Source organism: Vipera ursinii (assembly GCF_947247035.1).
Source record: "Vipera ursinii genome assembly, chromosome: 5".
Lineage (NCBI taxonomy): Eukaryota > Metazoa > Chordata > Lepidosauria > Squamata > Viperidae > Vipera > Vipera ursinii.
Window position 1 is genome coordinate 39,263,244 of NC_139518.1, and position 23,001 is coordinate 39,286,244.

At 38.7% G+C, this 23,001-nt stretch overlaps 1 protein-coding gene across 1 annotated transcript; it reads right to left on the minus strand.

Moving 5' to 3' along the window:
- Positions 1 to 2,584: 2,584 nt before the first annotated feature.
- Positions 2,585 to 4,118, minus strand: LOC310640984 (nuclear ubiquitous casein and cyclin-dependent kinase substrate 1-like). The gene has a single exon (XM_083363573.1). The coding sequence runs from the start codon at positions 3,885 to 3,887 to the stop codon at positions 3,159 to 3,161; it is 729 nt and encodes a 242-aa protein (XP_083219699.1). The 5' UTR covers positions 3,888 to 4,118; the 3' UTR covers positions 2,585 to 3,158.
- Positions 4,119 to 23,001: the final 18,883 nt, after the last annotated feature.

The following is a 23,001-nucleotide window of genomic DNA, read 5'->3' on the forward strand; positions in this document are numbered from 1 at the left end:
TTTCCAATAACTCATGTTGAATAGCATTGGGGCAGGATGGAATCTTGCAAAACTCAACAACTTAACTAAGGTATGGCCATCTTATACTGTCCTCTCAATTTATTTATTTTTTATAATATTTTATTTATTTTCTAATTTTACATTTAAGTATTTTAAAAGCAATGTGGCAGCTGGGTTAATCAATAATTCAATAACATACAAAAATCTTTAGTACAAATCTCAAACTACCACATCAAATATTTCATCTCCTTTTCCCTTATTATCTGCTGTCTCATACTTAAACTAATACAATTCTTATTATATCCATTAAGTAAAGATAGCATTGTTACATTTATCAATAAATTTTTAGCTTACACATATCCTAGTTACTTTAACACCCAATGTTTATAAACAGTCAATGTCCTGTGGTTAGTTCTTCCCAATTTTTAATTTCCCATCAATATTAAAATTTAATACTTAATATTTATAATTTCTAAATTTTTGGTAACCAAAGTTTCCTTTATCACAATTCTTAACAAAGTCTAATATTCAAAATACACATCTTATCTATTTGAGTATATTCTATTTCCCACCATCTTACATCATCAAATTAATAATACAATACAACATTTCTTATTTTCAGCTAGTTTCCAAATGTCTTAAATTTAATGACCAAAATTTCCCCTATTTCAACATCAAATATTTCCTCTCTTTTTCTCTTGATATCTACTATCTCATATTTAAGATAATACAGCTCTTATTATCTCAATTAAATAAAAACATATTTATTACGTTTATCAATAAATTTAGCTTATGTATCTTAATTACTTTTACATTCAATCTTTATAAACAAATATCCTATTTATTTGTTTCCCCCAATTTTTAATTTCCCTTCAATATTCAAATTCAACTTTTAGTATTTATACTTCCAAGTTTTAAATGACCAAAGTTTTCTTTATCTCAATTCAAAACAAAATCTGGTATTCAAAGTACACATCTTGTCTATTTACTTATATTCTATTTTAATTAGTAATATAAAATCCTCGCTGATAAATAAAAGGCCCAATTTTCTTCAGCCTTATTCTAGCTTTCTTCCTTTGCCATCACACCCTCCATTTCAATGCTTTTAGGTCATCAAATGGATCTCCCTCTGTTGAATCCTCTGTCATGGTATTTAACTGCTACACTTCTTCTGTTATGTTTTATGTAGTTGATTCTTTAATTGTAGTCAAAATTTGAGTTTGTATATCTAGGCTGACATCTTGTTCTTTTCTGTAGCATCTTATTTTATCACAACTGAAAGAATGTTTTCATGTATTGGTTTTAACATAAGGAGAATCTGTTCCTGGTCTTCATCCATATTCTCTTAGTAGCATGTTAAATTAAGAGCTTTAAAGTCAGACAATGAAAATAATTTTATAAGTGAGTATAGAACACAGCTGAGCTTCTCACAGGAGATAATTGTCAACATTGAAAAAGTCTTATCTGTAGTCTGGGCTTCCAGCCCAGTCTCCTTTAGACAACAAGTTGTAATATCAAACTTAGCCACAAGTTTTCACTAATGCCATTTAAGGGTTTTTTTAAAGTCCAAAATTGTTATAATCCTTTTTACAATTTTATTTCTGTTTTGTAAATAAAAATCAAGGTTTTGAACTCAGAATTCAGACATAATACTTAGCTATAACCATTCAACATTTAAATCTTAATTAAATTGGCAAAAATTACTCCACCCGGATTAGCTTCTGTCCAAGGAGAAACTCAGTCTTTTCACTTTCTAGATATTCTTCAAAAATTATTAAGCCAATATCTAGATCAAAGCTATCACTACAAGCCAGGATGAGTGTGTATTATTTTGCCAAACAACCCAGTTATATATGTGAAACAATCATAGACATAAGTCTATGTGTTTTAAATTTAAAAAACAAAACAAAGGGGATAAGCCAAGTATTTCTGAAAGGCAAATTATACTTTGTTGGGTTTGTGAGTATGTATGCGCATGTGAAAAGAGAAAACCAGAATCATGCTTCACTTTCACTTTGTCATACTTATTAGGCAGACCTAGTCTACAAAGAGAATATTTTGGGGGTTGCTATCCACTTGGCTTTTTAGAAATTTACAATATATAAGTAGAAATATTACAGTATATAAGCAGAGATACTAAAATGTTAATTCTGGCAGAATTGTTGTTGTTATATCAATCACGTCTTCCAGTTTACACCCTGTTTCTTGTTTAGCCTGGGTATCCAGCTTCTGCTAACCAAACACAAGGCCTGGTTGTGAACCAGCACTCACTCTCCAGAAAGGGAAGTAAACAGTGAAGGGTATGGTAAAAAAACAAATTATGTTGTAGAAGCAGAGTATTCTAACTTTGTGAAATATGAAGGGAAATATATTTAAATCAATACCCAGTGGTTGAAAAGGATACTGTGTAATCACTCATTCAGTGCATTGCTCAGAAATTTTAAAGCAGTTATTCCAGCTTCCAGAATTTCTCAATGAAATCAAACTTTATGGAAAGAAAGCAGAAAAAGCATAGAAATTTCAGAATAAGCTGGAAGAATATTAATACGTTTTGGCCAATGGAAATGTATAAATTGTACGAACAGGTATGATCTTCTCAAAGCCTGGAACAGATCAGACTAAATTGTTACTAAAATAACCTTGACCACTAAGTTAAACAGTAGAAGCTAAAAGATTCAGAATGCTAGAACTTGCAATGCTTAATGGAATTCAAAATAATTCAGGTATAAAGGATGGGTTTATACCAACAAAAATGCTATATGCAATAATCTATTGGTTTTAGATTTAATTAAGCAAATTGCCTTCTCAGCTTTGGAAAATCTATTTGTTAACAATGATCTCCAAATGCCAGCTTCAATCTTATTGCTTAACAGCTGTAGTAAGCTTTCAAAAATATATCTTTAGTTAGCTGTTAATTTAAATCTAAATGGCTTTCAGATTTGTTGGGGAGAACGGAATGGCCAATAGAGACTGTGACATCAAAACATAAAGGTTTTCTTTAAAAAAACAAAACATAAGGATTGTACTATTAAAACAACTAAAATAAAAGTGGCATTCAAAGCCCAATAGTTAAGCCACAACCCAAACCATGTTCTACCCCTAAGTATATCCTCTTTTCCTTACTCTCTCTCAAAAAAGTTTCTCTCCCACACCACTGTTTAATCTTCACCAGACGGGACTTCATCTTCAGACCCTTCATCCCCAGATTTGTCTGGAGGTGGACTAATTGATTTCTTCTTTTGTGGAGGACTTTCAGGTTCATCATCATCATCTTTGGGGGATGGGGTTTTTTCTTTTGATGTCTTTGAAGCTGTGGAACGACCTCCCTTTCCTTTGCCCTTTACTGGACTAGGTGTAATTTCCTGAAATGATGCCTCTTCCTCTTCCTGATCTTCCTCCTCACTGCCCACATCATCCATTAGCATTTCTCTCTGCTTGGACGAAGCTTTGGATGCTGCTTGCCGCTGCTGACACACATTTTTGTGATCTTCTTTCTCATCCTCACTATCCTCTGCAGCCCTTTTTCTAGATCTGGAAGCAGCTTTTTTGTTCTTCTCAGGTTTCACTTTTTTTCCTTTTTTGTTCTTTTGAGAACTTTCATAGTCACTGTCAGCTTTACCATCATCTGCTCCTATATCATCCTCACTGCCAAAATCTTCATCTGCAGAGTGTGAATCATCTTTCTTTGTCTTCATGTCTTTTTCTGAGTCTTCACTGTCCTCCTGAGAATTTTTTCCAGACCTCCTCTTATTTTTTGCATCTCTTGGTGATGAACGTATTTTCTTTGCTGGAGGGGCTGAATCCCTACCATATACTTCATCTGCATCATCTGATTCCTGAAACTGTGAATAGTCTACTACTTTTCTGTTCCTGACAGGCCTAGACATCTTGGCTGGTTAAATCGAAGCTCGGAGGCGGGCACTGGGGCGACGAAGACGACAAAATAACCGAGAAGCGTTGGCGCTGTTCTTGCTCGCCTTCCCGGGGAGGGGGGCGTTAATCCCCGGGTCCAGCGACTCAGGCCGCCGTCCCGCGCCCCAAACCTGGCTCTCTTGCACTGTCAATGGCCACCACTCGCAGCTCCCCCCCTGCAAAATGGTCGCACTTCGTCCAGCAGAGGGGATCATAAAAATCAAGGTCTTTGATAAGAATAAGAAATATTTTGGTCCCCAAATTCTAGAAGCATATAAATCCAGTAATATTAAGGTTATTATTTCAGTGTTTTAACTCCCCTGGATAATCTGTCACAACTATTCTTAGAGGGTGGGATAAAAATTTCCTTACCTCTCTCCTCACAGGAGGGAAGCTACTTTGGGCAGCTTTTACAGGGAAAAAAAAAACTTGGGATTAAAGAGAGGTTCAGATCTCACCCAGTCTCATCTATGTTGCTTTGGAGTGCCTGGTAGTAAGTTTGACTTTGGCTGTCTGCAGCCTAGTGATGAGCAATATTTCTATGGCTGGTCTTTCGTCTGCCGGTTTGGAGGGCTTCCCCGGGTCAATTGAAAGGGCTATTGCCCTCCTGTGATCAAGCGGGGATCCCCTCCTTGCTGGTTGCCCCTAGAGGGTAAATTTCAACCCTTTCCAGGGTCCCCCAGCAGTGTGAAATCGAACGCGGAAGACGGAGCTCGCCTTCCAGCAGCTGCATTGGCCGCAATGGCAAACCGGAAGTGCTGTCCTCTCAATTTAGCTTTCCACCCTACAAAATTGGAACAGAAGGATACAATGTTCAATAGCATTAAATGCTGCTAAGAGTTCAAGAAGAAATTTTCCCTGATTTTTGTTTTCCTGTAATGTTCACTGTTTTGTAAGGTAAGGATAAAGGTTTCTGCTCCCCCTGTCCAGTCATTTCTGACTCTAGGGTGCTCATCTCTTTAGCTAAGGGACCCAGGGTTGTCTGAAGACATTTCCATGGTCATGTGGCCAAACATGACTATATGCTGAGGCACATGGAACACTGTTACCTTCCCACCTATTTATCTACTCATATTTGCATGCTTTTGAACTGCTAGGTTCAATCTGCTAGGTTCCTATTCATATCTCTTGGTCCCAGTTTGAAACTGATTCCACAAAACCAGGTTGGATAGGACATTGGATAAGCATTTAAATTTGCATAAAAGGTCAGCATTTGCACTCAGGTCAACATAAAGATGATATTCCAAAATTCCTTGCAACTAACCATAACAATATCAAAGCACATCACAATTGCTATACAAATTATAAGGGCACCTGCTTTAAAAATGGGCAATTCATATTCTATTCTTGGTCAAATTGTACCATTCAATATGTGTTTGTCTTGTCAGGAGGAACCTCTTCAGGCTATTTGTGTCTGTTAAATAGATTGTTCAAGGCATTATACAATTTTCTTTGTTTTGAGGAACTGAGGCCTTTATTGATGTGTTATGAAACACTAGAATGTGACAAGTGCTGCAGGTAATAAGTTTGTCCTTCCAGTCTTCAGTTCAGAATCAATATGCATATATGGAGGTGGCAGCTGGTACTTCTTGGTTTCAGGGGAAAAGTTAGGATTAATGAAGAAACTTAATTTTAATAACATGTGTGGTTGATTTGCAAGACATGTAAACAAAAGCTGAGGTTATGACTGAAAATTTGTACTTGACATAACCAAATTGTTCCACTTCAGAGAGAAAAATGCATTCTTTTTGGGAAAAAAGCATACACAGTTTTTATGGAGCAGATTTGTTTTTATTCAATCTCATGAATAAATAAGTTATCTTTTCAGAGGTCTGCTCCAATGTGCTGGCAAACAAACTATGCAGATGAAAGGGATGATGCGAATAGCTGTAATGTCATAACCTATGGCTTTGTACAAACATGGAATGTCTAGTATCACCAGAGACAATGCGTACACCTTTATGACTGCAGTAAAATAGTAGGGCAAAAAGAGCCATGGAAGGAGCAGACAGAGAATCTTACTGGTCTGCCTTTCAGTATTCTGGTTTTTTATTATCACATGACAGATGTACAAAAACAGATTTACAGAATGAGAGATTCAGCAACTTAAGCATCTCATTTCTTTGATGCATTAAAGCACATACTTGTCTAATGGTTAAGAAAATGATTATATGTTTGAAAATATTTTATTTTATTTTATTTTATTTTAATTCCATTTATATCCCGCCCTTCTCCGAAGACTCAGGGCGGCTTACAAGCTTAGAAGCAGAAAGTTCAAGTCAGGATTGACTTTTTTAGTTCTGTCTTGGTCTTTGTCTGAAATAGTATAGGTTCTCCTGCTTGAGCAGGAGGCTGGACTATTTTTATTTTATTTATTTTATTTTAATTCCATTTATATCCCGCCCTTCTCCGAAGACTCAGGGCGGCTTACAAGCTTAGCAGTAGCCTTCATTCTATGTATATGCCTGCTTATTAGGGCTTTCACACACACCCCAAGCGGCATTATTACAAAGTCAGCTTAATTGCCCCCAACAATCTGGGTCCTCATTTTACCTACCTTGGGAGGATGGAAGGCTGAGTCAACCTTGAGCCTGGTGGGACTCGAACCTGCACTAATTGCAGGCAGCTGGTGTTACTTAAGGAGGCATTAGCCCACTGTTCCACCAAGGCTCCACTAGAAGTCCTCCAAGGTCTCTTCCAGCTCTATTCTATTCTATTTGTACATTTTTGAATATCAGTGATACTGATTAAGGTATATTATAGAAAACTGTAGAGAAATCTATTGCGAAATGTTTTGGTAGATTCTGATTCATCTTCTAAACAAGACATGTCAAACTCGCAATGTCACGTGACGTCACGCCACGTATCGGGACTGTTTTGCTATTGCTGGCAATGGGGTGGGCATGGCTTCCATGTGACACATCCGACCCACGGGTTGGCAGTTTGACACCCCTGTTCTAAACATTTCTTGAGCAATGTTTCTATATGGGACCTCCCTTATTTTGTAACCACAGTGATAGCTTGGTTACAAAATAAAGGAGGTCCCATAAAGAAACATTGCTCAAGAAATGTTTAGAAGATAAATCAGAATCTACCAAAACATTCCATAATAAATTTCTCTACAGTTTCCTGTAATGTACCTTAATGAAAAAAATACATACAGATCTCATTTAGTGACTTCCTTGTTTAGCAATTATTTACAGTTACAATGGAGATGGCCAACACTTTTATTTACAATCTTTGTAAGTTTGTAAAGCAAAAGAAAAAGAAAAAGAAAAAAATGAATTAAGAGCATGAGTACAGTTGTTGTGTCACTTAGCAAGCACTTCACTTAATGATCGAACTTCCAGTCTCAATTATAGTCACTGAAGAAGGATTACTTGTACTTTTAAAAATATGTTCATCATAGTAGGCTCTTTTTAAAAAGTTTGCATTGAAATTCTGTTTTTCAGATCCAACTTTCCAAATATCTTCTGAACACTGATTCCTCAAACTGTATTTTTATTGTAAACATTTCTGAATGAAGATGGATGGAGTTTAACAAATTTCTTTCATTGCTGCTTGCCAATTCTACAGGTAAAGTCTATTTTGATGGATCATACTAATTTGCTTGAATTGAAATCCATGCTGGATTTCTTTTGCATCTGCGACTACTTCCTAGTAGATTTCAAAGCAAAATAGTATTTTTGATAATAACACAGTACTTTACATGCAAAATGTTGTGGTATTTTCACTGAAGTTGAGAATTTTTCATAACATATCTGAAGAAATAAAAAATATTTGGCAGTGCTTAATTTTTCAATAAATTAATGTTAAATTACTTTTAAAACAAATCATGTTCAATCTATGCATCTCTCCTACACATGCACACAAAAATGACAACCAGAACAATAGAGAATTTTAAAGAATTTAATCACTTATAGAATGGAATAAACAAAATTCATTATGGTCAATGGCCAGTGAAAAATAACTTGTCACAATAGTAACTAATTATACATAGAAAACAAAGTTGCTTTATACCCAGTCATACCATTTTACCCCATGTTTCTCTACATTATATTGAATGGCAATGAACAGCTTTCCAGCTATACCAAAAGTTATCACAGATTGAAAGTAGAACAGGACTCTATTCTTCCACTGAACTATGTCCTATGATTTGGCCATAACATCAGCACATTACTCCTTCTAACTAGTGATCTTTTCTATAATTATCTTTGTTCATCAAAACAAACATGAAAATGGGTTAGAGATTAAATTCAATTCATCGGTTATTTTATTGGAAATTTAAACACTCCAAATAGTACCATGGTTATATCTCACAGAAACAATTAAAAAATAATTGAATCATACCACAGCAACAGAAGGTTGCCCCTGTAGCAATGTTGTGATTCTTAGTCTTGCTAGGTAAATTTGTTCAGGTCCAGTAAAATTTTAAAAGCCATTAAGTTTCCCACTTTTTATTTCTGAATTCTCCAGAATTAATTTGGCAGATCTCAGCTACTACCAATAATTCCTCATCTCTAAAGAAATACAGATTCTCCCTAAGCATTTTCTACTTTACCTATTCCTTTCTCTGCTTATGAAAACAAGGTCAGTGAGTTGGCATTGAGTGACAGTAGCACCGTGGTAGCCATTTCCCTCGTGCCCTTGGTGAAAATTTCTTTTCAAGAGAAATTATGAGATCCACCAAAACAGAATCTATAGAACACAAATGGTCAGGTAATTCACAGAGTCAAGTATGATGAATCTGAAAATATTTCTCAGCTCAGAAATTGAATACAAATATATTTACCTTTGGAGGTGACAGGCACAATGCATACATTTGCTTTCCCTCTTTTGGGAAAGAGATAATTAGTCTAATCAGCACTTACTTCAGAAGGCACTTGCAGTAGAAGATTGTGAAAAGTTTTAGTTTATTCCCTGTCCCTTTTGAAGAGCTGCTTATGAGCAAATATCTAAAGAAGTTGTGTCTTCCTTTGAACATCTCCCTGGGAATTTGATTCACTTTATACAGGCCTCAGAGAGTAACAAATGAGAGCTTGAAAGTAGACTTGTATATATGCTAATTTTGTTTACACTTGGTGCAATGTTGATTTGCTCTGTTCTTTGTAGCAATAAACTACACTTTTGTAATTCTTGCAGCTCATTATATAAAATAGAGAGAATAGTCTGATTGTCTAATATGTAAGCTTAGAGCTGTTGCAAATTTTCCTGTATCTTAAAGAGGCTTGAACATGAAGTGTGTACCCTTGTGAATGTGTACCCTCTCTCTACAAATCCATCAGTTTTAGCCAGCACAACTATTTCAGTTAATTAATTCCAGTAGTAGTAGCTTTCAAAGGCAATGGCAAACTGATGGGCTTTGTTTGATAGCCATGTGGGTTAATTTAATTTATTCTATCAATGCAGTGTGTTAAGACAGTGGTTACTCTATTAGTCTGGCACTTTAGCTTTTTATATGCTGCATATTCTGCATATACTATAGCAGTCCATTTTTTATCATTGATGGAAATAAAGATATATGCTACTGCATGAAGATATTATACACTATTTTATGTAATAATTTTAACAGATGCATTTTGATAAATGTGTATGTAGACCAGGCAATTATGAGCTTATTTTTTTTAAAAAAAAATCGTAAACTGTTATGGAGAATGTTTAATAGGTTTTGTCCATTATATCAAGCCTCATATTTTGTAGATGCCCATAATAAAATAACTATGTTCAACCATTTGGAGATTTAAAGATATCCAACCCTCTGTTGAATGTTGCCATTAAGCTAAGATTTAATTGGCATCAATCCCATCTAACATTCTGGTTTCTGAAATATAATTGTTTTAACATGTTACAATCATCCTACTATAATTCCTGAATAAGCTGTACTATTTCTAGGGATGGCTAAGAACTTCATACACATGGAGCTGCTCTCTATCTGGTCTGAAGGAATTTTAAAGAATGGATGGGTATGTGGTCTAGGCCTGAGACAATACTATATGATCAACATCAAGGGGGGATACCCCTTTGGGGAGGCACTTTGTGAACTGTTGGTGTTGAGAGAAATACATAATATTTTGTACTTTTTTATGTTATCTACTAGAAATTAAGATTGTATTATATCTTTTATACTTGAAATGCAGAAACCATATTTTGAAACAAGACAGTTTGGATATCTCAAATCATTTTGTTTAGTGTGAAGCATGCCACTTAAGTATTTAATTAGCTAACTATAATTTTATTGAAATTACATGGGAATTCTGGAATATCTCATTGTCCTCATAAGAAATCTATAGACAGGTCAGGAAGCCAAAGTACTGACACAACCTGCTGAAACACGCTGACTTCAGGTTAACAAAAAAGTATGACAAAACTGTATACTCTTCTCTGTATTATCCAGCCTATGTGCTGAATACATATTAAGGGAAGCTGGATTGGAAGAAGATGAGCATGGTTTTAAATCTGGAAGAAAAAAGATCAATAAATTATGCTATAGTGATGACACTACCTGATAGGCAAAAATGCAAAGGATCTGCAAGCCTTAATACAAAAAGTCAAAAAGCTTAGTAAAAGAAATAGGAGTAAAATTAGATATAAAGAAGACCAAACTAATTACAACAGGTATAACAACCAACTTTAGAATTGACAGTAAAAATGTTGTGTAGTGAGTTCGTTGCGCAGGAATGAAGACCAGGCGAGTGAGTTCAGCAAAGAACATGTTTATTAGCTTGCAGGATCTAAACTAGAGAACTGGGCAGCAGCTTGCAGCAATTTATAGTCTGGCCCCTAGGTGGCAGCCAATAGGTTTAAAGCAGCCTATTGCCACCTAGGGGCAACCAGTAGCAGCCCTGGAGACGGGGTGTCTGAGGTGCTGGGAGCCGTTAGCTAGCTCCAGCTTACCACGTGGTGTTACAATAAAGCCCAATACATACACCCCTCCCCTCTTAGAATGAACAACATCATAGCAACAACAAGAATGATTACAATTTACAAAATTTAACAATAATATGAATAGGCTTCTGTTGACAGTACACTAAGACATTAAACAACATTATAGCTCCATTATTTTTGGTACAGTCTCATAGTCTCAAATAACACAAGGTACATTCAACATTATAGCTCTTATATTTAGTCACATAATCTGCTAAATAAACAGAAGGTTTGTGTGCCCTTGTGGAACATCTGAGGGATTCAGTCATTTTCTGGTCTACCAGCTTACCCAGTGGGCCAGGCAGACCAGTGTCTCTTAATACAATTGAGTCAGGATGATTCAGTGCTCTCTGGCTGGCCTCTCCAGGTTGGCCCACCCCAGAGTCAGTGTTTTCAGCAGCGTCAGCCCAGCGGCTGTGAAAGTCAGGTTGGCTTGCTCTGTCAGGGGATCCATGTTGCACTTCCAGACTCCCCTCTTCTACGGCCTCATTGCTTGAGCTGTGAGAGCTTTGAGAGTCTATGCTTGGGCCGGCGTGGCTGCTGGATTGGGGACCTTGGAAGGGACTTATGACACAGTCCTCGGTTAGTGGCCATTCTGGAAACTGCTTTCTGAGTTGATCAATGTGGCATCTGACAACTCGCCCTCCCTCCAGCCCCACTTCATAAGAGAGAGGGCCTGATGATTTAGTAATTTTTCCAAGTACCCACAGATTCCCATGCCCATAGTTTCTGGCCCACACCCCATCGCCCACTTGCAGCCCCCTTGGGGGTTTTGGTCGAGAGGCTTCTGCTGCCACTCTATCTGGATGCAACCTGTCCAGTTTTGTGATCAAACGCCTCCCCCATCGTAGTTCTGCAGGGCTTTTCCCAGTTGCAGTGCAGGGTGTGGAATGCTGGCAAAGTAAAAAATCTGCCAATCTGTGATGCCAGTCCCCAGTCACTATGCGTTTCAGTGACTCCTTTGTGGTCCTTACCATGTGTTCAGCTTGACCATTACTGAATGGATGAAATGAGGCAGACATTGCGTGTCTGATGAGATTTGCTCTCAGGAAAGCCTGAAATTCAGCAGCAGTGAATTGGGCCCCATTGTCTGATACTAAGAAATCTGGCAACCCATGCGTGGCAAAGAGTTTTCTAAGCACCTGCATGATCCTAGCAGTAGTCATGTTTGCAACTGGAATCACTTCAAGCCATTTGGAGTGGCTGTCTACCACTATAAAGAAGAGCTGTCCCTGAAAGGGCCCAGCAAAGTCTATGTGAATTCTAGACCAGGGAGTGTGCATTTGTTCTCCCCTGTGAACTGGAGCCTGTGGCATTTCAGGCCTTGATTGCTGGCATATATAACATCCATGCACCTGTGCCTCAATGGCATTGTCCAAACCTGGCCACCATAGGTAGCTTCTAGCTAAAGCTTTCATACAGACAATACCCTGATGGCCTTCATGCAGTGACTGTAAAACTCTTTCTCTCAGTGAAATGGGAACTATGACCCTGTTCCTCCATAGGATACAACCCTTGTGAGCTGATAGCTCATGTCTTCTTGCAAAGTAACTCTGGAATTCAGAGCCTGGGCTTTTATCTAACCACACTGTGTGCACCCACGAAAGTACCCTACTTAGCGTCTTATCAGCTGCTGTTTCTGAAGCTATGTCCCCTGCGTGGAGGGGAAATTCTGGCAAATCCTGAATGGACAGAATTCTGTCTGCTGGGGCTGGATCTGGTTCAATTAGTGGCAGTGGGAGTCTGCTCAGGTCATCAGCATGGCCCATTTCTTTGCCGGGTTTGTGAACCAGCTTAAACGTGTATGCTGATAGAAAAATAGACCATCTCAACATTCTTGGGGAAAGTATGTGGGTGTTTGTTTGTCTGTTTTAAAGAGTCCCAGTAGTGGTTTGTGGTCTGTGAAGACCATGAAGTCCCTGCCATATAAGTAGTCATGGAATTTTTTAACTCCTGCTATAATGGCTAAGGCCTCTTTGTTAATTTGAGCGTAATTACGCTCAGCAGAAGACAGTGTCCCTGAATAAAATGCAATAGGAACTTGTGTTCCATTCTTCTTTAAATGACTCAAGACCGCCCCCACCCCATAAGGGGATGCATCACATGCTAAACAGACTGATTTAGACTCCCTAAAATGAGTGACAGTAGATTTAACTGACAAAAGTGCCTTTAGGTCACTTTTTTGTGAATGTTGGTCCATTTCCATGAAGCTTTTTTATCTAAGAGCCTGTGAAGGGGCTCTGCCAATGAGGCCTTGTTAGGCAGGAATGCATGGTAAAAGTTGAGGAGTCCCAAGAATGCTTGTAGCTCTCCTTTTGATTTAGGGCTAGGTGCCATTTGAATAGCCTTCACTTTGGATTCAGCTGGGTGAATGCTGTTAGCATCAATACAAAACCCCAAAAATTCAGGTGAAGAAACCCCAATACTACATTTACTCTTTTTTAATTTGAGGCCTGCTTCATGCAGCCTCTGTAGGATGGCTCTGAGCCTGCTAGCTAACACCTCTGTGGATTCTCCAGCAATAAGCACATCATCAAAATAAGGGCAAACACCCGGAATGCCTTTAAGCGTGTGTTCCATGATTCCCTGAAAAATGCCTGAGGCAACACTAACCCCAAATTGCAATTGCTTCACTTTGAAAGCCCCACTGTGAGTCATGATGTTCTGAGCTGCAGCTATGGCCTTTTCAACCAGCAGTTGCTGATAGGCCTGTGCCAAGTCTAACTTTGCGAAAATGGTGCCCCCTTGCAAAGATGCCAAGATGTGGCTCAGGGACAGGGTATGTGTGTTGCTTAAGGGCCTCGTTAATTGTGCATTTGTAGTCTGCACATACTCTAATTTCTCCATTGGCCTTAAGTGGTGTTACTATAGGAGTATCCCACTCCCCACCATCTACTGGTTGCAAAATGCCCTGTTCTACAAGTTTGTCTATTTCTGTGTGAATTTTGTGCTTGAGGGCAAAAAGAACCCTTCGAGGCTTAATTCTAATGTGGACCACATTGGGGTCTAGCTTGAACGTTATAGGCGGGCCTGTGTAAGTTCCTAGTGCTGAATCAAATACGTCTGCATAGTCCTCGCAAACTGATGCTAGACTCGCGACTTGTGTCTGGTTGATACTGGTTACTTGGATGCCTAATGCATCAAACCAATCAAGTCCAATTAGACGTTCTCTGGCCCCCTATTACTGCGACATCCAGGTGCCCAAAAAATCCCTTAAATTCAATGGCCAAGGTAGCTTAACCCTTGACTGTGACTTTAGCGTTTTGAAAAATGTTAAAATTATGTCGGAGGGCCTTAGCTTGCCCCATTTTCTACTGCAACTGCACACAAAATTAAATATGTCCAGAGAAATGATGGAAATGGCTGAGCCTGTGTCCAACTCCATTTTACAGGGGACACCTTGTAGTTCCACCTGAAGTTTAAATTAGGGTCTAAGGGCGCGTCGGGCCCCTGTACGGCAGATACTTCTGCAGCTTTCACAAAACCCCACACTGAATGGCCCTGGGGCCCTGGTACCTCTCCTGGTTGGATCTTCCAACTGGCGCTTCGATGGCCAGTCCCTCTGGTGAGCTCTGCATACTGCTGCAATGTGGCCGGTTTTGCCGCAGGCCCGGCATGTGGCTGACCGGAACCTGCAGTCCGCATGTTGGTGGCAGCTGCCACAACCTGGACATCTAGGTAAGAGATCTGCCTTGTAAAGAGTCTCTTGTTGCTTGCTGTTGCGGTGCTGTGTGTCAGGCTGTCTGTGCAGCTTGTCAACTTCAGCATCTTCTTCTTCTGGTTCCTCAGTGTGTTCGGCGTCCTCGTGGTGGACAGCTTCTTTGTGATGTGTTGTTTTGGCAGGGCTGATTGTTTGGACCGCTCCCCCGGAGGCTTCGTCTGCCATGACTTCATCCTGGGCCTCAGTGAACAACAGGTTTTCCCTAGTAAAAAGTTTTTGCTGCAGCTCTCGATTGTGTAGGATGCAGATGAGCCGGTCTCAAAGTCACTCTTCAACATCCAAAAATCGACACTGGCATGCGCCCTGCCTCAAGGCCACAATGTACTCCGACGCAGTCTCACCCAGCTGCTGTATTCGCTGTTCGAAAGCGTAGCGCTAAGCAATCATTGATATCTTCGGTTGGAAGTGTTCTCTGAGCTTCTTCTTCAGATCCTTGTAAGAGACTGACTCCAGCGGCGTTGGCGCGAACAGGTTTTCAGCCAGATCGAATGTTGCTGGGCCGCACACAGAGAGCAGCGTGGTGGCCTTCAGTCCATCCTCTGCAACCTGGTTTGCCCAAAAGTAGTTTTTGACCTGGGACAGGTATGAGAGCTATCCTTCTGGTCGCTTGATGTCAAACTCTCACAGCCTTCCGAACTTGGGCATTCTTCTGGTCTTTGCAGCTGGTTCCTGCATCTTCTGATCCTGCTCCTCCTTTTGCCCAGGGACTGATCTACTGAGCTTGTGGTCACTAGCCGACCATAGGGGGGGGATGCTTTTCCTGCCAGGCGTGCACTGCCTCTCCCCTAGTGACTTTCAGCTCCTTCGGAGAAGCAGGATCCCACCTTTGTCACTAGTGTTGTGTAGTGAGTTTGTTGCGCAGGCGAGTGAGTTCAGCAATGAACATGTTTATTTGCTTGCAGGATCTGAACTAGAGAACTGGGCTGCAGTTTGCAGCAATTTATAGTCTGGCCCCTAGGCAGCAGCCAATAGGTTTAAAGCAGCCTATTGCCACCTAGGGGCAACCAATAGCAGCCCTGGAGACAGGGTGTCTGAGGTGCTGGGAGCCATTAGCTAGCTCCAGCTTACCACGTGGTGTTACAATAAAGCCCAATACATTGCAAAAAATATCAGGGTGGTGGATAATGTCTGTCTTTTAGGATCAACTATTAACAGTAAAAGAACAAGGAGTCTAGAAATATGTCACAAACAAGCACTTGATAGAGCATAAAAACCTTAGAAGAGATAATCATGATGTTTCTATTCCTACAACAATTATGTTATTTCCTATGACACTCTATGGAAGCAAAAGTTGGACTTTAAAGAAGCAGATAGAAAGATTATAGATACCTGTGAAATTTCGTGTTGGAGAAGACTCATGAGAATTCTCACTCCAGACACAAATAGCTAGCCTCAAATTATCCCATTTTCGCAGTACTCTAGAAAAAAGCTCTGGTGCTGTGAAGGTGGAAGGAAAATAAAGAGAATGACCAGCAACAAGGTGGATAGACTCAATTACTGTAGCAAAGAGTGCACCATTGGAAGACTTGACAGAATAGATTAGGCATAAATGGTCACGTAGAATATCTATACTGGCTGCTAGGAGCTGAAAACAATTTTATAGCACTTAATCAATCAATTCCAATGGACTTTAGTTATATTAATGCCAGGAGATACATTTAAACAGTGGGTGGAATGAGGTAATATTCCTAAAATTTCATGTTAAAAACATGAAAATATAAAAACATGGAAGCTATTCAATAATTCTCAGATATTTCCAATTTTGTACATCTAAACTTTCATAAAGAAGGCTATACATTTATAATTGCTGAGAAACAAAATAATTTATAAAGAATGGAGATTTTCAGCAAACAGCCAAGCATTTCTAATAAATACGGTAGTTTGAAAATTAGTATTATTTATTTATTTATTTATTTTAATTCCATTTGTATCCCGCCCTTCTCCGAAGACTGGAAGCTGCATATTTCAAAATATACTACTTAAAGACTAAAAGCTACTCTAAGAACTGGATTCTAATTACTTTTATTAAGCTGGCATATTATCATTTTTTATTTTAGTTACTGTTGATTGCAAGTTTAATCCAAGTTTAATCCTATTTATCCAACAGGCAGACAAGGACACCTTCTACTAAATACTACTAAACTACTAAATTCAGTTTATCATTTCATCCTATATCATATCTGAAATATTTTAAATTATTTAGGACAATAAACCAAAAGAATAATTTCTTTAAACCAAAAGAATAATTTCTGATGCTTTGATAAAAAAGTGGTGAATTCAGAGTTACAGAAGCACTATACATTGTGAAAAAGATCCTTTGGCAATAAATAATATTTGAGCAGGAATAAAACTATGATCTTCGGTACGAGAACTAAGGCATTACCTGCATGTTCTATTGCTTATGATGTGATGGAACAATATATAATATCCAACTTCCTATATGAACAGTCATTTTGATATGACTTTCTGAAACATGGCCAGTAAAAGCTTTATGTCTCTTTCATCTTAAAAAATATCAGCATTTTTTGCAGTGACACTGTTGCAAACTAGAAGGGGGGGAATATATGGAGAACCTAGAAGTTATTGCCCAATCTGCCATATGGCCAATATATTTGATTCTCTCTATCACTTTCTCCCCAGCTCTCTTTTTGCAGAATGAGCTTTGGTAAAGTACAATTTTTCTCCAATTTACTTCATTAAAATTATTCAGCAGATGGTATTCTAATTTATTATTGGCTATCTGTGCTGATTTTAAGCAGGTCACTAATATGAGTACTTGAGACTAACAATCTGAGCAGTGTCAATTAGTTGACATTAACCACATAAGGCTATGCAGTAATTTTCTTCTGCCAAGCTCACTTGATCGATGTGTATATTTAAGTCCTTGGTTAAAATATCCCTATTCTTGGCATGGGACCTTGACAAATGGTCTTGCAGTAGGAAAACACAGGAGTAATGAATCTACAATAGGCTTAAGCCTGCTCTCAATATTACTCAAGTGAGTAATTCATCTGTATTCAGTGTGGTTGCTCTTAGAGATTTCACTGAGCTATGGATTCTGTAGAAGGTCTTTTGAGGCCTTTGAAGTACCTTCTACACGTGAGGAAATGGAGTTCAGACATAGTACATTCTGTTGTGCAAGTCAAAGACAGATATTTGATTTGATTGTTCCATTGCTCCCTCCCATCATCCTTCATATATACATATAACAATTGTCTATCTGCGAAGACTTTCTAAATGATTTAGAATCCTAGTTTTCCAGGATTCCAAATCACACAGATATGGAAAACTAACAAAGATGGCAAAGATTTCAGCGTATTTGAAAGATTAATCGCAACAGAGATACACTATGGAGTGGAAGAGGTGGATTGATTATATTCAGAATAAATTTGTTGTTGTTAGTTGCGAAGTCGTGTCCGACCCATCACGACCCTATGGACAATGTTCCTCCAGGCCTTCCTGTCCTCTACCATCTTCTGGAGTCCATCTAAGCTCACGCTTACTGCTTCAGTGACTCCATCCAGCCACCTCATTCTCTGTCGTCCCCTTCTTCTCTTGCCCTCAATCTTTCCCAGCATTAGGCTCTTCTCCAGTGAGTCCTTCCTTCTCATTAGGTGGCCAAAGTATTTGAGTTTTAGCTTCAGGATCTGGCCTTCTAAAGAGCAGTCAGGGTTGATCTCTTCTAGGACTGACCGGTTTGATCGCCTTGCAGTCCAGGGAACTCGCAGGAGTCTTCTCCAGCACCAGAGTTCAAAGGCTTCAATTCTTTGGCGCTCAGCCTTTCTTATGGTCCAGCTTTCACTGCCATACATTGCAACTGGGAAGACCATAGCCTTGACTATACGCACTTTTGTTGACAGGGTGATGTCTCTGCTTTTTAGTGTGCTATCTAGATTTGCCATGGCTTTCCTCCCAAGGAGCAAGCGTCTTTTAATTTCTTGGCTACAGTCCCCATCTGCAGTGATCTTGGAGCCCAGGAAAATAAAATCTGTCACTACCTCCATTTCTTCCCCATCTATTTGCCAGGAATTGAGAGGGCTGGATGCCATGATCTTGGTTTTCTTAATGTTTAGTTTCAACCCAAGTTTTGCACTCTCCTTCTTCACTCGCAACAAGAGGCTCTTTAGTTCCTCTTCACTTTCTGCCATTAGAGTGGTATCATCTGCATATCTTAGGTTGTTGATGTTTCTTCCGGCAATCTTAATTCCAACTTTTGATTCATCTAGCCCTGCCTTCCTCATGATGTGCTCTGCATATAAGTTAAATAGGCAAGGCGACAGTATACAGCCTTGCCGGACTCCTTTCCCAATTTTGAACCAATCAGTGGTTCCGTGTCCAGTTCTCAGAATAAATATGGGACTAAAAAGTTTCATTTAGCATTTGAATAGGTAGCAGATTTATATGATGTATAATTAGCTTGTAGTTATTTTACTAAGAGTTAAAGTGCGATAAAATTTACTATTTTATTGTTGTTTGCATATTTTAGATTATGTTTGTTTGTATTTCTATACCCTGTATTTAGCTCTGGGAAGTCGGGGAGGGGGGAGGGGAGGGGAGGGTTGGGGAGGGTTGGGGAGAGGGGAGGGGGAGGGGGAGTTTTTGTATTCAAAAATGTATTGTAAAACTTTTCAATAAAAAAAAGATATGGAAAACTAAATTTTGCATATATAGACATGTTCCACATGTGGTGATAAAAATGAACAGGATGGAGTAGCATTTTTGAATTGTACCCTTGTTCTCTTCCCTCCTGAAAGTACAGGTAGTAGAAGTTATGATTGACATTCCTTCCCTCCCAAAAAAGCTGCTTATGACTCGATTTCAAAGTTATGATAGCCATATCACCTAGGTCATGTGATCACATTTTGGGTGCTTGGCAACTGGTTCACATGTTTGCAGCATTTTGCAGGCATATGAACACATTTTTGTTTTTAGTTTTTGCCAGCTTCCAGTCTTTTACTTCTGGTTTCTGGGAGAAAACATTCATTGAGTAAAAAATATTCACTTAATGACTGTGGTATTCCCTTAATAGCTGCAGCAAAAAGGTATTTAAAATCAGGTCTGCTCATGCAACAATTTGCTTAATAACCATGATGACTCACGATAATAATTTTGACCCCAATTACGGGCATGTCAAGGTCTGACTGTAACAGTAATAAAATTATACAAAAATTCAATTTTTTAATGTATTAGTTTTGACCAACACATAGCTCGTGGAAATGCTGAAGTATATAAAATATTACCATTACACTGTATTGATCATAAAATCATATAATGTATGTGATTAAACAGACCTTATAGGTCGTTTAGTTCAACCCATTGTTCAGTATGAGAATCCATAAAACATCTCAAACAGTTGATCAGCCATCTTCAGACCACTAGGAGAACCTCAGCTGATGGGAACCCAAAAATGTAAAGTCTTTTCCTTTGTTAAATAGGCCTTACCATAAGAACACTTAATCTAATATTCAGTTTGAATCTTCTTTCATTTCACTTAATTGTCCTGCCTTGATTTTAATAGAGACCAAGTTCTCCTTGTTTGTGACAATCTTTTAGATATTTGTAGATTGCTACTGAAGTTCTTTCCAAACTTTCATAACCTAGATCTGTCCCGTTTCTTTAACTGCTTTTCCTTATCATCTGAGAAGCTTTCTTCTGAATTTACTGTAGGTTTTCCATGCTCCCGTGAAAGGAAAAAATATCTTAATCTGTCTGTATAAATCAAACCTATTTATTTGATAGTCAATTAAAATAAAGGTGGTGTCTGCTGAGAAATACTTAGTAAAAGAGAACTGTGACCTTTGCAGTAGATGGTGAAAGATTATGGTTGACACAATTTTTTCCACAGGAACAGCATGCGAAACCAGACAGCACGAGGATTGAGGAACTGAGCCTTGTTCATGGGTACAATGACACATGTAGAAATGATAATGAGGAAAGTAGTGGTTAGAGCAAGGACAAGGAAGAACAGGAAACTGGCTTGGTAGCCAGGGCAAGTAATGGATGGTTCCAGAATGTCAGAGGTGGGCGTAGTACTAAGAAATAAAATATGCCACAAAAAGATCTGGATGTTGCCACCTGGCTCAGCCATCACACTTAATGATTGCTTGTCCATTTGGTGCTTATTACAATAAGTTGTTGAAATGTAAGTACTGAATTTGTGTGTCAAATTTAAATAAACTTCTGGATCCTAAAGTGAGAATTTTGTTGTGTGTTGTCTCTTGTTTCTCTTTAACAAGTTTTTCCCCTGACACTCCTTTTAAACTGCTATTACCAGAATTGGACAAACTTATTAGTACATAAAACAATGGAACTATTACCTCATATGAGCAAGACACAATACTTCTAATACATGGAGCACTGAACTGACTTTTTTAGCAAATGTATCACACTACATATTCATGTTTAGTGGGTGCTACAATAGTACACCTAGATTATTTTCACACACATACTGTAGCTATTAAACCAGGTCCTTCAAATCCTCTATTTATGCATTTAATGTTACTTATTCAGAAAGTTAGATTTGCCGCATTCAAGCATTACACTGAGATAATTTTGAACTGTGTTTTTTCTCTAACTAATTAGCCCAGGGATTTGAAAACTTTGTGACAATGAGACACACTAAAATTATAAAACAAATGCACACTCCTTCAGCAGTTCAAGTCTCACTGGCTCATGGTTGACTCAGCCTTCCATCTTCTGAGGTTGGTAAAAATGAGGACCCAGATTGTTGGGGACAATATGTTGACCCTGTAAACCACTTAGAGAGGGCTGTAAAGCACTGTAAAGTGGTATATAAGCCGAGGTCTAAGCTACCCACCCCATCAATAAAATTAACGATTTCATTGGGGACCGCGTTTGGTAAGAAATAATTGTACTGGTTTCTTAATTAAATTTCAATCTATAACTCAAAGAAATTGACAATAGAAACTTGCAACTTTATAAAATAAAATTGTTGTGATTCAGGGTCAGCCTGTGGGTTCGGCAGTTGGGTCGGACAACTCAGAGGAGGAGGAGGAAGGGGGTGTTGAAGAACTTGCTGAGGGGGTTGGACAGCTTGATGAGAGCCCTCAGCCAGGCCCCTCTCATCTGGTCACGACGCAGACCCAGCTGTGTGAGCCTGACAGCGTGGATGAAGATGACCCACAGCTGGCCCTGTTCAAGGACGCCCGATGCAGGAGGCAGTCAATCAGGAGTAAACAGAGGAAGGCAATGGAGCTCCTCAGAAGAAGGCAGAGAGAAGCCACGCCCTGAACTGTATTTAAGGGGGAATGCGTGGGAGGGCTGGTTTGCTGAAGGCAACCGCTTGAAAAGCTCCTGTTTCTTGGTTCGTGTCTTGTTCTATTTGTTTTTGTAGCAATAAATTTGGCAGGCGTAATTCCAGCCTCTTGCCTTCTTGTAAAAGGGGTTGTCCCTGCCTTTTCTGCAGGGCCAGTAGCAGGCTGGTACAGAACAAAAACTGTATATTGGAAATGATAACAAACAATAAAATGTAAAACTGTATTTCTAGTGGTAAAGATAAGTTGCTTACTTGCGTATAATTCCTTAAAACTGAGGTTTATTCCAGCAGTGAAATTACTATAGGTATTTTACTAATAGGCATTTTACTATAGGAAATTACTAAGGCATTTTATCTTACCACTGGAGGCCCTCTTTCACCCTTCTATTTCTTCCTGAACAAGTGCTTCCCAGTTGACAGTAGTGGGAGAGAAGAGATTACCCATTGTGGATTACTCCAGGTTTCAGTCCTTCAGTCTTTTATTTCCTTTCTATTATTTACAAAAGGGCTTAGGAAGAACATATCGATCAGTTGAGGGTATGATATCAGTTTGCTGATGATACCAATTTGTATGTCATTACCCTAGTGAATTTATCTAGTGTTTAGAGGCTATTAAAGTCTGAACAGGATGAAATAGATGAAGCTGAACCTAAGCAAGAGGGAGTAATGTCTTCATACATCAAAGTTCTTTGCCAGCTTTGGGGTTATCTCTTGAGAAGACATTGCAATTCTTCAGAGGGAAAAGGTTCTCTGGATAGGGAGTTTTTGCTGAATTAATGAACAGAGTCCATTGGTCTCTCCTGAGTTTTAGATGATGTGCCAGATGTAGTCATTCTTGAGTGGGAGGACCTTACAATGGTGACTCACGCTGTCATGATTTTTCAGGATGTGTGGCATGTGTCTAAACCATAAACATTTTTTTTAAGTTCAATTGTCATAATTTTTAGCAACATTTATAGAGATGGATGAGCAACTGAACTATTTTCAATTTAAAATGAATATATCCTTGAAATATTATGAACTCTTAAGTAGGCAGATCTATTCATTGCTAATGGAGAAATTGTATATGGCAGTTTACGTAATAGTTTCTTGACTCTCTATCAATCTGGAAACCAACTGAATTACTGCATTTCTCAGGATATTGCAACATGCTGTATATGGAACAGCC